The sequence below is a fragment of the Tachysurus fulvidraco genome, chromosome 20 (assembly GCF_022655615.1).
Source record: "Tachysurus fulvidraco isolate hzauxx_2018 chromosome 20, HZAU_PFXX_2.0, whole genome shotgun sequence".
Classification (NCBI taxonomy): domain Eukaryota; kingdom Metazoa; phylum Chordata; class Actinopteri; order Siluriformes; family Bagridae; genus Tachysurus; species Tachysurus fulvidraco.
This window is the reverse complement of record NC_062537.1, coordinates 11272672-11286312: the sequence shown is the minus strand read 5'-3', so window position 1 is coordinate 11286312 and position 13641 is coordinate 11272672. Positions and strand designations below refer to the sequence as shown.

Genomic DNA, 13641 nt, shown 5'->3' with positions numbered 1-13641 from the left:
AGCATTCATTTTCCCACAGCTGCTACTAATGAGGAACCTTTTAGCACAACATGGATGCAAAGTGAACTGACTTGACAATACGTCCTATAACAAAGCAGACATTAATTTATTAGCATATAACATGTTTGGAAGATAAACTTAATTAATGCTGCTTTTTGTTTGAAATGTAATGTCATTTAGGGGGCTGGTATGGCAATGCAACAGGTAGCATTCCTGCTTAATGGCACGAGGGTCCTTGGTATAATCCTGAGCCTGACTAGTTTCACACACTTTCCCAGTTTATTTCTTGTTTTCCTTTGGGTTGTCTGGTCCTCTCCCACCTTCACAGAATATTGGTGAATTAGCTATGAAACATTGCCCCTATGTGTATATGAGCATGTGAATATGTTTGCATAGTTCTGTGTGATGGACTACTGTGACAATCGGGGTGTAATTTCTTTCTTGCACCCAGTGTTCCTCGAATTCATGCCACAATATAATACATACTATAGTAAGATTGAATAAATGGCATTTTTTTTTCATGCCAAATAATTTTTTATTTCTGCTTTGAGAATGGAAAAGAGCCAGAAGAAAAGCCACACTCACTGAAGATTTGTAGATAACCAGAGTACATTCTTTTTTTAATCCAACAAGCTTGCAGCAGTTTTCTTCGCTTTTAAGTTATGTTCATGGAAAATGAAACATTTCATTTTCAGACTTGTTGTATTGCAACACTGCTCATCCAATCAGATTAGTTATGCAACTACTTGCATTAGTATTAATGATATTGCAATGAAAATGCATTAAGCTAGTTTCTTTGCAATAATGACATGACCGTACAGACTCCCTGATTTCCAGATTTTCAAGCTTTATTAAAGATGGACAGAATAACAGGGAATGAACATCTCGTGCAAGCTTTGCCAATAAATACAGTACTCAGAAATAAGTTTTGAAGTTTTCTAAAAGAAAAATAAATAAATAAATAAAAGTAACCTTTTATACGTGCTGCTGGTTTTAAAATCGAATAAGTTCTTTTGTCAATTAAGGTCATTGGCACTGAGTGCGCACTCGGTTTCTTAGACAGCGTCGCCTTTGTCATCTCGAGGAAGACCATATCGAATGCAAGCAGGCTCGCGCGCACGTCGCAGCCAATCACGGAGCGAGTTTGTCGGCGCGCGCGCCTCTCTGTCCCCTTTCACAGTCAAAGCGAGCTGGGATTTTGCGCTGCGCTCCGCTCTTCTCTTAGCAGGATTTGTGTTCCAGTTTCCGCTGTTTAAAACAAAACAAACAGACAGCGCTTTTTCCTGCCGTCTCCTTGAAACCACCATGAAGAGTCCTGCGTACTGGGCGGTCCTGTTCGGAATGGCCATCGCTTTAATACAACGAGGTAAGGAAGGGGTTTGGAGATGACCGTTACTTCAGATAACCGTCACTTTAGGTTTAAAACGCATCGTGTGTGTGTGTGTGTGTGTGTGTGTGTGTGTGTGTGTGTGTGTGTGTGTGTGTGTGTGTGTGTGTGACCCTGAACATCTCATGCTGGGAGATCTTTGTAACTAAAGAGGCAGAGCTCAGATCAGCAGAGTGTCACTCCAAGGTGATGCGGCTTCACATGTCGGGAATTTATCCGCTGTGTGTGTGTATGTGTGTGTGTGTGTGTGTGTGTGTGTGTGTGTGTGTGTGTGTGTGTGTGTAAGCGCGCGCGCGCGTGCGTACGTGTGTGCGTGTGTGTGTGTGTGTGTGTGTGTGTGTGTGTGTGTGTGTGTGTGTGTGCTCCATACTGCAGGAAAAGTTTAACAAATGCTTCCTGAAACTATCAATCTAAAGGACGTGACAATTTACTTGTTGCTTTTATTTTGCGACTTTCCGGTGCATTGTACATAATAGTAACTGCGAGAAAACCCTAAATAATAATAATAATAATAATAATAATAATAATAATAATAATAATAATAATAATAATATCTTACATAGCTGTCAAAAATAATGTCCTATTTAAGACTTAAAGCAGGACGTGTAGACACGAACCAAAATGCACTCCATAGTATATATGAATGACATCAAAACTAAACAATCCTGATAATATTTACTCATTGAACTTGGATGTGTTTTTATGAATGAATATTAACCTATACCTCTTCTTCAGAATTGCATTGAATCTGATTCATAGTTGTATTGTAATCAATGGTATGTTATGCCTTAATTGTCCAACATGTGTTGTAAACTGTTGATAGTGTAATGTTTTATTACAGTCTATGATTGAGTTTACTTGTGATATTTAGAACAGTGAATGGAGCCCAGACGTGCGTCCTTGGTGGTTTTCTGCTATCCTTGTCTGTGAAACCCCCTGGTTTAAACATGGATGTGTGTGTACGTTATGTGTGGATATGTTTGTAAGGGTGTTGCTATTATGACAATAACTGATTGTCAGGTGTTCAGGAGTTGCTTGTATACTGTGAATGAGATAATTAGACTAAAAGTGAGAGACAGGGAGACAAAAATTGAAAGAATGAGAGAGTGCAGATGGCAATGTGTGTGTGTGTGTGTGTGTGTGTGTGTGTGTGTGTGTGTGTGTGTGTGTGTGTGTGTGTGTGTGTGTGTTTGGGGGGGAGCAGGGTGTGGGTATTGGGAGGATAAGAGTGCGTCATGTTTTTAAATGTTTCGATAATAGTAATTCGATCATAGAAAATGCATATTGAGTACATTTTTAAATTTAAAATAGAATACTTATTTTAATATAATAGAAGAGCCTTTTGGTTACTGAGATTAAGGTTAGTGTTACATTTTTGTGTAGGCATAGATTCAATTAGCTGCATTTCTAATTATGCCAGTGGAAGGTCCTCACAAAGATAGCAAAACAAAAGTGTGTGTTTGTGTGTGTGTGTGTGTGTGTGTGTGTGTGTGTGTGTGTGTGTGTGTGTGTGTGAGTGAGAGAAAGAGAGAGAGAGAGAGAGAGAGAGAGAGAGAGAGAGAGAGACTCAGAGTATGTCTGTGTTGCCAGGCTGCAGCACATCCACCTGCAACGCTCAAGCCAACATCCCTTCGGCCAACCTATTGTACCCTTAGTTTTTCCTTCCAGCCATTTCTGAGCTAACGCAGGAAAGATAGGGGGTTCCATTTCAACTTAGATCCACAGCTGTGCTTTCGTTTCATCCGTAGACCAGAGGAGAGAGTTTAGCATAGATGATAATTTCTGGATTGTTCAAATTGTTCATTGGAAAGAATGATTCTGCCCAGGGACTTGTGTGATAAACACCTTGTTCCCTTGTTTAGAATGCTTTTCATCAATTTGTGTGTCATTCTCAAACAAACAATGGTACAGTGAGCCGCATGAAAATCCATGCAAGTTTTTTTTTTTTGTACTTAAATTTTATTTCTGTAGAATCCTTTGCTTGAAAGTGCTTTGCTCTTTTTTTCCCCAGAGAGTTCCGCTGTCCTAGAGTGACACAGCGTGCTGTGTTGTTACAGAAATTAGGCCCATTAGGAGCAGAGGATGACTGTGACTAATTGACATCAGTATCAGCCCAGATGTGAAATAGCTACTTTCTCAATTTAATCAAAAGGATGAGAGAGTTCACTAATTTTCTCGAGTGGCCCAATGGTGTGTTAGAGCTTGTTATGATGCTCTCATAGAAAAACAAATACTTAGCGATACTTTTGGAAAAATTACACTAGAATAATCGTTATGCTGTTTCCTTAGTTTGTTTCAGTTCATTTACAACAATTATGTTGAATTATAATTATGTTTTTTTTTTTTAGCCATTATCCCTTCACTGAGTTAAGCACTTGCTCAAGCATAGATTATTTGCAAGCATGCTACCGGTTATTTTAGGAAACTTTTTAAATAGGAACACAGATTTCTAGTTACTTTTTTTAAAGTTATATATACATTCAGCAACTTTTATCACCTTACAGCTTTATAGCTTTTGTAAGCAAGTTTTTACTTTGCATCTTAATATTTTCAATAATATAGAAACAAAAAAATACTAAAGGCTGTTTGTATGATAGTATAATATTAAACACTGTAAAATATGATTAAGTATGTAAGCCTATTTCTCTCCTGTAACTCTAATTGTCCTGACAAGTTTTTGGATATTGAAGATGAAACAATCAGTAAAAGCTGACATACATTTAGTATGTACAAATGCATGTTCTCTGCTTTCAGTATGAATTTATTTTTAACCCAGACTGGTATAGAGTGTCTGTAGGACAGCAGCGGCTTAGGAGTCAAGGAGGTAAGTTCAATGCAAATTAAAATGAAATTCAAATGTCAAGTTTGAGTTCAAGTACTAGAGCTACCATGCTGTTACAGTTTGGTGCTTTCTCCTTACCCATGCCTGGTTTGCCATATGATTCCTTACACAGTGCCATGTGAAAAAAGTATTTGATTTTACGCTCCACAACTGTCTATCTAATGACAGTGAAGCTAATACATAAGGAATAAAACACACTGGAGTGTGCTGTAACTAGAAAATAATTGATGTGAAGCAGAGAGCTGTTACCACCACAAACCTGATTATAATCCTATAACACCACCTAAAGTGTTTTATTCTTCTGATACCACATTCTTCAATTACAAACAGATCCTATGTATAACATATTATACCTAAGACCTATGTATGACCTATAATGTCCTTATAGCTGGTGCAGCATTTGTCATGTTATTGACAGTCGTATGTCCTGGAGACTCAGAAAATTCTCACAGCAGAGAGTTCCACTGTCCTAGAGTGACACAGCGTGCTGTGTTGTTACAGAAATTAGGCCCATTAGGACTCAGAAAACAGACAAAGCACTGACACTTGAGCAGCCTTTTCTAAATGTTAAATAAAAGAAAGTATCCAGCTATCAAAGATTCAAAAGTTTAATAACACATTTTTTAATCCAGTTATTAATAGTGTTAGATTATGTAGTGCCCTTGACACAAATCCCTTGAATGAGACGTTACTATAGAAACAATAACATATTAGGACAAGTGCATGAACATAAACCTGGGATTACAGGAATCACAGCTGGCACTCCTCTCAGAGCTGTGCTGTTATAGAAAATGAATAAAAACCTACTGACCAATCAGATTTGAGAATTCAACAGCGCCAAGGAATAAACAGGATTATTCCACATTTGCACCCCTTTTCCTTTCATCTGATGCATGAGGAAAGCTGCACTCTTTCCCACACCGAAATGCTCTGCATCTTTAGAACTGCACAGCAGAATATGTGGTAAGTTGCCTTCTATCCCGCCAGGGATTTGGACCATTAACTAGTACACCACTGTGTTCAGTTAGACTTTAGCCTTGAATTCCCCTCAGTGGTCTCCATTAGAGAGCCACCGTCTCGTGGGAATCATTTATTTATTTATTTTTTCAGTGTGCATTGATGAAAACAATATAATAATGAGCTCATGTGCACACTCATTCCTTTTATCTGACAAAGAACTATCCTTTGAAAAGAGACAGCATCCTTAACCTCACTGAAGGTTGTTATGCATTGCTTTGTATCTTAAGCACAGCACAGCAGAATATATGTTAAGCTGGGTCATATCTAGTGACAGATTTGGTACATCCATTGCTCTTGTTTTTTCACATCAGACACACACACACACACACACACACACACACACACACACACACACACACACACACACACACACACACACATATATAAATATACATATATATATATATATATATATATATATATATATATATATATATATATATATATATAGTATATACATGCTGTGACCTTAAATCCTGTGTGTGACTGTCCATTGGAGGAACGCTGCCCTCTTTGAAGATTACTGTGAAATCCTCTGTATCTATACAGCTTTAGCTTGAAATCTTTCCTCTCTGTGGTTTAGAAAACCACAGAGAATTGAGAATTACAGTTTCGTGAGAAACATTTTCAATGTGCACTGATCAAAATAGTACAATTATAATGCGCCAGTGCTCAAAACAGTAATTATTAAAGATCGGGAACATCTGCTCATCCCATTGAAAGAAACTATTCTGACATTTCTGTGAAGTTTTAGCAGACACTTTAAAAGGCGTCTGTACCATTGTGTGATCAGTCGATGACTGTGGGTTAATAACACAGGGTTACAGAAATTGGCAGTTCAGCACAGACTCAAAGAGAGCCATTCTTGGGTTGTCATGTTAAAGGAATGTAGGCCTCATATGAGGTATAGCACTGTGATACAATCGTCTCTGTGTAAAACAAAAGCCTGTTGGATAAGTTTGAACATGGCAAACACCCATTCAAGAATCAGAGGAAATCATTAAGCCATATGCAAAGTCAATATGAATCCTGCATACGTTTGCACTTAAAGGTGTTGAGCAAACGGTTGCCTCTACTATATGGGTTGATTTTTATGCAGTGACAGGCACAATGAGTTCACATTTTGATCTTTATTAAGCTACTCTTTTACAAAGCGTTATTCTTTCTGTCTCCAGGCATACTCTCTCAAGGAGCTCTTTTCCAAAAGCCAGGCTCATTATAGCGCATACTGAAAGCATCGCTGTGGGACGCTAGGAAACACCTTTGGAAAAAAAAAAAGACAAGCCGAGGGTATTCTTTAGAACACGAGACTCTTTAAAAGCATGTTGTATTTGCATTTCACCTTTTACAGACATTAAGAATGAGAGAATGAAAAGCATCTGTTTATCAAAGATCAAATTGTGTCAAATTAAAGTATATTTTGTTTTTTTTTTTAAAAAAGAACCATCTTTTGTTTTTTAAATCTAAATAAAAGTGACATTAATTCTTTTCAGATTCCCCCTGACCCAATTCTTCTCTCATTTTCCTCCTTGCATTAGTTTTGATTGCACTGAATTCTGCATGATAATTTTTTTTTCTGTCCATAATTTAACAAGACAATCTTTTATGTGTTGGACACAATTTTACTAATAACCACTAGAGCTTTTATAACAGAATCATTTACTGAGACTGTTCAGGTCATTTTGTGCAGATTGTAAGAAGGCAAAATAAGCATGCTCACTAATTATTGCTCTTTTTAAATATTAGACAAAATGTGATATTTAGTTCCTGTCACATTCCCTCCAGCTCTAATTTGTGCTCACACCTGTTCACACACTCCTGCCAACAGGAAAATCCCCCATGAGAAAAGGGTTTTGTAAAAAAAAAAAAAAAAAAAAAAGTGAGCAAACGTATGATGTATTGAGATATATGAGTAATGAAATACATTGCAGTTTTTGGAGCTAATGAGATAGATGACCTGGTGAAAAGTGCATCCATTCTAGTGAACAGAACAAGTGGCTTAATTAATGACTGTTATTAATATAATGGCATAACGACCATATTATGACCTTAATGTAGTAACAAGTATCATTTTTCTTCATCGTATGCTCCTTATTGGTCACATAAATTCTTCATACGCTGCAGTGATGAGTTTTTTCAAATGCATCTATTTCTAAAGTTGCAGCTTTTTTTTTCTCCCCCAGGGAAATCTGCATACATTAAGCAGATAAGTTCACGTAAAGTGCATTTTGATAGCTTTAAACTCTACACTTCGCTGCATCAAGACATTCCACTTACTTTACAACTTGTCTCAAGTGATTCATGACAGTAATTTCCTCACTGCGTCAAATGTTGACTGATAAAGTAAGCATCAGTTTAGACACATTGGCCATTGATGAATTTAACAGGAAAGAGCACGGACGTGGAGGACATTAAGTTTGAAGCTATTAAGCAGAGCTAAATGGATAAATTTATCTGTCCGTTCAAGATCAAATCAAAGCATGATTCAATAATCATTTATTTTGTGATTAAATCCAGTTATATGATGTTTTAATTCTAAGCATTGGTACACTTTCTGGCTTATAGATTTTGGACACCTGACCATCACACACCATATGTTTTTGATCATCCCATTACAGATGTTGTCCCCCTTAAGTTCTCTAGATTTTGTAGCATGGCTATGGGATTTGACCATTCAACTGAAAGTGATGTAGCTGAAAGTGATCCCACTGATGATGGGAGAAGAGTTCTGGCTTGCAGGCTGTATTTCAATGTGGTCTTCCGGGGCTAGGGCACTGTGCAGGACACTTGAGTCCGTCTACACCAATTTTGGCAGAGAGTATCTTCATGGACTTTTTTTTGCACAGAACCATTACCATGTTTAGGCTCCTTATTTTTAGTTTAGGGAAATGTTTATGCTTTGTTATGCTTTGTTATCATACAAATACATCCATACATGTTTGTACTTCTGTCTTTGTAACAACAGATTGGGGAAGACCCAAAATGTAAGTTTGATAATCAGGTGTACACAAACGTTTGGCCTTGTAGTGCATGTGTATGCTGGACAGACAGTAGGATAATTTTATGCTGTCTGCTTTTAGCTCAGCGAGAAGGACATTTAAAGAACAGGAATGACTTATTTGCTCTGTTTGATCATTTTAAAGATTAATTACTTTCTCAATCTTTAATCTAATCTTTCTCATTCTATTCTGTTCTTATTTGTAAAATTAATATCCTCAAGTCCTTTTCATTTGATGCACAAATTGTTCTTAATGTAGCAGATAGGACTTTACTACGAGTTACATTAGAAGCCCCCTGGATTTCTGGATTTTTAGATTACAGATTCCTAGTGCATAATATTACACGAAAACCTATTCAACTCTGAATGTCATGGCTGTTTAGTGTCCTTCATGTCACAGCCCTTTTGCTTTTTGGGTTAATCCTCACAGCGTTCACTTTAGAATACTGTCTCTGTGTTGTTTTTCATGTAGCAGATGGCACAGAGAGCAGTTAAGCAGCACATGGTCATCTACTAATCCCTGTGATGGTGATTAGTGTGTGTGTGTGTGTATGCGTGTGTGTGTGTGTGTGTGTGTGTGTGTGTGTGTGTGTGTGTGTGTGTGTGTGTGTGTGTGTGTGTGTGTGTGTGTGTGTGTGTGTGTGTGTGTGTGTGTTTACTTGTACATTAAGAACTCTGCACGTGGACTATCTACAGATTTAATTATATTTAGCTTTCAAATATGAAAGTCTGGAGATAGGAACCATAACATCTCAGGTTATGTATGAAATAAAAGTGGAAATGAGCAGAAACAAATGAGATGTGGCAGTTGACTCAGCATCCCTGCTGAATTGCCCTGCTTCATTTTACAGTTGAGAGTCTGCATTGGTCATTGAATTTCAAGGAAGCTTATAGGGGATTCTCATAATTAATGCTAAACGCTTGGGTGACAATCTTAATGGCCTTTTTGGGTCAATGTAGAAAAGAATGTTTCTCATTAATCACTGGCACTTTGCTATCTGCTCTCTGTTCAAACAGCAACTTTATCTAAGTGAGAGCAAAGTCCACTATTTGTTCCATTAACTGCCCTCCAAATAATTGAAAGTGGTTCATCATGAATGTCTTAAACATTTTTTATTTCTATTTTTTGAAAATCCAAAAATCTAGTATAGATATTCAAGGAAGAAATAATTTGGGGAAGGAGATCACTGTGTGCATCTTCTTTTGCTATATATTTGTTCCCTAGTGAGGGATCTTTTATAGAAGATTTTCAGTTGAATGTATAGTTTACATTCAACTCCTCCCACCACATTGGTTGAAAAATATTGTCATTGGAACAAGTGAGTGTGAAGGCCAATGACATTATGATCTATTGTGAACCGATGTTTTGCACATGATAGAACACTGAGCCTTAATGTTCAGATATTTTTCTTGAAATAAATCTCCGGCTGAATCTACACTCAATTTCCTTGCAAGTCTTCCAGCACTCAACTCGATTTAATTCTGGCCTGGGGAGCTAGTAAACTCAACTGTCAGTCAAACGAGAGTAGCCAGGAATACTTCAGAAAGTTATTGATGTGTGCATTCCCAAGAGCATTCTTATTAGAAATCTGGCGATAACCATTGGCCATAGGTTCTAATCATTTCTTGAAGTAATCCCTTGCATCAGTAGCCATGTCAAATGCTCACAGCATATAAACATAAATGCATAATTTACATTTTGTTTTCCTAATCACATTAGATTAAGTTTGGGCTGATAATAGCTCATCTCATTAAATTTTGACACTTAATCAAGCTAAATTTGCAATAGGTCATATGCATGCCCTAGCTGAATATTTAGCAGTTGTTGCATATTTATCAGAAGTCTTTAATAAGAAGTAAGTTTCCAGGGTAAAATATAAACAGCCCTATTTTTACATCAGTGGAAAGGGACCACTGTAAGGCTGATGACCACAAGTGACATGGCAGTGGTAACGAAGTCTTTAAGGAATAGCAGTGTTGCTAGTTGCTAGAGTTTGTAAGCATCTCAGTGCCTTATTGAGAATTCATTAATCAGAAATATCCAGCTAACAGCAGTGCTGTGGTCAGAAATGATCTGCCAATCACGTCACAGCAGTGCAATGCATAAAATCATAAAATCATGGAAATACAGGTCAAGAGTTTCAGTCCAGCAAATCACATTACTGTGGGTGAAAATGTTTTGTTTATGAGAGAGGTCAGAGGAGAATGACCAAACTGGTTCAAACTGACATGAAATCTGCAGTAACCGAAACTAGACGGTTGAAAAATGGAAAAAGATTGCCTGGACTTTTTCGAGTTTTCAGTTGTCCATGTTCAGAGCCTTTGCCTGATGTAGCCTCAGACTCTTGTATTTCCTGACAGAAGTGGAATCCAACATGGTCTTTGGCTGTTGTAGCACATTCATGTCAAATCTCAATATTTTGCACACTTTGAGATACAATTCTGTTCACCAATGATGTAAAGAGTGGTTATTTGAGTTTTTTCCTTCTTTCAGTTCAAACTAGTCTGGCCATTCTCCTCAGCAATCCATTGTTCTGCTGCTCTGTCATTCTCCAAAGACAGAAACATACTCAAACCAGCTCATCTTGCACCAACAAACAGGTCAAAATAACTTAGATCAGTCCTTTTTCCTCTATTCTGATGGTTATTAATTGAAGCTCCTGTCCTGCATGCATAATCTTATGCATTGCACTGCTGCCATATGATTGACCAGATTTATAATTGTATGAATGAGCAGTGGTACAGGTGTTCCTATTAAAGTGGGCAGGAAGTATATACCTGGGAGAAATCTAACTAATTGTAAAGTGAAACACTCATGTGAGTGTTCTATGTAATTCAAATCTATGCATAGCTGTACTGCTGCTCGGAGGCTCCCCAAGCCACTACGGGACTAATATGATAATCATTCTTATCAGGAGTTCACCTTGGTCTCAGGTTTAATATGTCTGCACCAGTCACTACAGAGAGCAGTGCAGAGCATGATATAGAAAGATAAAATAATGACCATGTCAACGCAGCTTTGATAGTGTAATTTCACTGAGTCAACTGAAACTTAATAGAAGTGTCACTTTAGAAGCTCATAGGTTAGATGATAGGACAGTATTATAGTGGAACGGGAATGTCAGCTGCTATGGCATGTTCTCTCTGTGGCAATAACTGCATCATAAATGAAAATATCTCACTGTTAAAAATAAAAATGCTGTCATGAATGTTGTATGGAACAACTGCCAACTCAAAAACATTATACAATATAATAAGACTGTAAAAGCAGCTATAATATTGTTTCTTCTCAATAATATGAACAATGAATTGAGATTGAAAATCAGAAAGGCAGTGACCCAATGTAGTGACAGATTTTCTGGCCTACTTAATAAATGTTATATTGCCATACACAGCAACTCTGTCAATTGGTCAGGCCATAATTCAAATTACAGATTTATATTACAGTGTGTTATTATAACAGCTAATTCACAAGGACCTGTATGACAGATGTGCAACATAATATAAAAACTACTAATAATAAATTGTTGGCTCACGAGTGGCACAACAGAAGTATAATAGATTGCAACAGAATGCAATCACCAGAAATGTTTGTGGCCAGGACAGCAAAACTGTTCTTGCTTCTCTCTCATGTCAGTCAGAGTGACACTGGTCAATCTGGGCATCTTTGAACTAATGTATGTGGAAGAGTGTACATAGCACTCAAAATGTAAGAATGATCACTGATATTGTGAAGCTTTTTGTAAGGAGACGGTCAGTATGTTTTGTGCCACGGCAAGGTCTTCAGGAGGTGTACAGAGTACTAGGATTTTTACAATTTTTTTACAACTTCAGGAGATTTGTTTTATTAATAAAAGGGAGTGGCTGGTGAAAGGACCATTGTTTATAGATGGTATACGTGCTACTGTATGTCTAGATAGGTTAATAGTTCAAAAATATGATTTGTCATCCATTAATCAATAAGAGTATTGTAACTGTTGTCAAATTACTGTACTAAAAGAGGGATAAAACTTTGTGACTTGAGTTTATTGTAAAATATACAATTTTAAATTGTGTGATTCTGCAGTGTCGCTGCAGTGAAAGTTCTGTATAATAAAACAGACTTTAAAGCTGGTAAATGTTAAACCTAATGCTTATTCTATATTCCTGTAGTTGTGTTGGAGTGGAATAAAGCACCTGTGAGTTCAGGCCTGCCTGTTACTTTACATCAAAACATTAGTAAAAACAAAATATAGTTTTTCTTTTCACAGAGATCAGCTGTTTTTTTCTGCCAGTGTTCACAGGAGTCCTAGAGCTGTGTTTTGATCAAACAGAAAAGAAACCAACACCATTTATACCTGTACAGACTTCTGAGGATGCTGCCATAGGAGTCAGAGAAAGCACTTGCATGCTACTCATTAGCTTTGGAAAGTGTGGGAAGATTGTAGTTGATTATACATCTGTGGTGCGTGGAACACCTTAAGATGTGAGAAGAGATCTCAGAAATACCTCAGGATTGTTTTCAGTTCAGGAAATGTGATTCTGTGCACAGCAGCCTCATTTGCGGAGTCTGTATACAAATTTTCATTGCCTGCTCATCTCCTTCAATATTGTTGGCGCAATAGCTTGTTAGCTGTGAGGAAAATTGGTGAATAGAATGATGCCAGAGGGAATTTATGGGATGTATATTATAATTCAGTAAGTGGATTTTTGGTGTCACACTCTCTCTGCTGTGTAATGTCCCCCATAGCATTATCTCAGAATAAGCTTAGGCCTGTGGTCTTATTATTAAAATGACGAAATAGTTCCTCATGAGGGTTATGGTGATTCACAAAGCAAATGTGGCCCAGCAGAGCAAGTTCCACAGGAGGGGAACGCACACGGTAACATTAATCTCCTGCTGTAGAGTGACACAGATATTATAAATAATACCTAAATCAGGAAATCACAGTAGACCGAACTGCTGTCTGGCCTGATAGCTTCATTTTTTGGTGGAGGTGACTGGTTCTTTTTGTCAGTTTGTGTTAATACAAATACAATGCATAGTTAATATGAGTGAGTGTATTAAAGTGATATAAAATTCTCAAAATTTCGTTTTTTTTTTTTTTTTTTTTTTTTTGCTATCTTGCTTTTGGCTCTATCAGAGGTGTTTCTTTCTAGAAAGTGCCAGTCATGTAAAATTGATTTTGCCTATAAAAATAATCGAAAGTCCAGGATGTCAGCTGCTTTCTGACTGTAATGTTCGCTCTGTGATACTGTACTGTACACTCTAAAACCAATGCATAAATATTAGGGCTATGCCAGTTTAAACCGATTGATTTTAGAGAAGCTGTTGTATACATTTAAAATTGTATTGAGAAAAGCACATTTAAATGCATTGCTTTCCATAAAAATGCATGCAACTGACAGATGAGA

The 13641-nt window shown here is 37.2% G+C and overlaps 1 protein-coding gene across 7 annotated transcripts in view; it reads left to right on the top strand.

Moving 5' to 3' along the window:
* The first annotated feature begins 1121 nt into the window (after positions 1-1121).
* The window catches only part of ntm (neurotrimin), a 367086-nt gene continuing 354566 nt past the window's right edge, over positions 1122-13641 (top strand). For 2 of the 7 annotated variants that reach the window (XM_027150958.2, XM_027150952.2), the window contains exon 1: positions 1122-1366. In XM_027150958.2, the coding sequence (XP_027006759.1) occupies positions 1306-1366 (61 nt within the window). In that variant the 5' untranslated portion in view covers positions 1122-1305. The remainder of the gene's footprint in view (positions 1367-13641) is intronic. The other 5 variants (XM_047805062.1, XM_027150997.2, XM_027150968.2 and 2 more) reach the window with 4 other exon arrangements.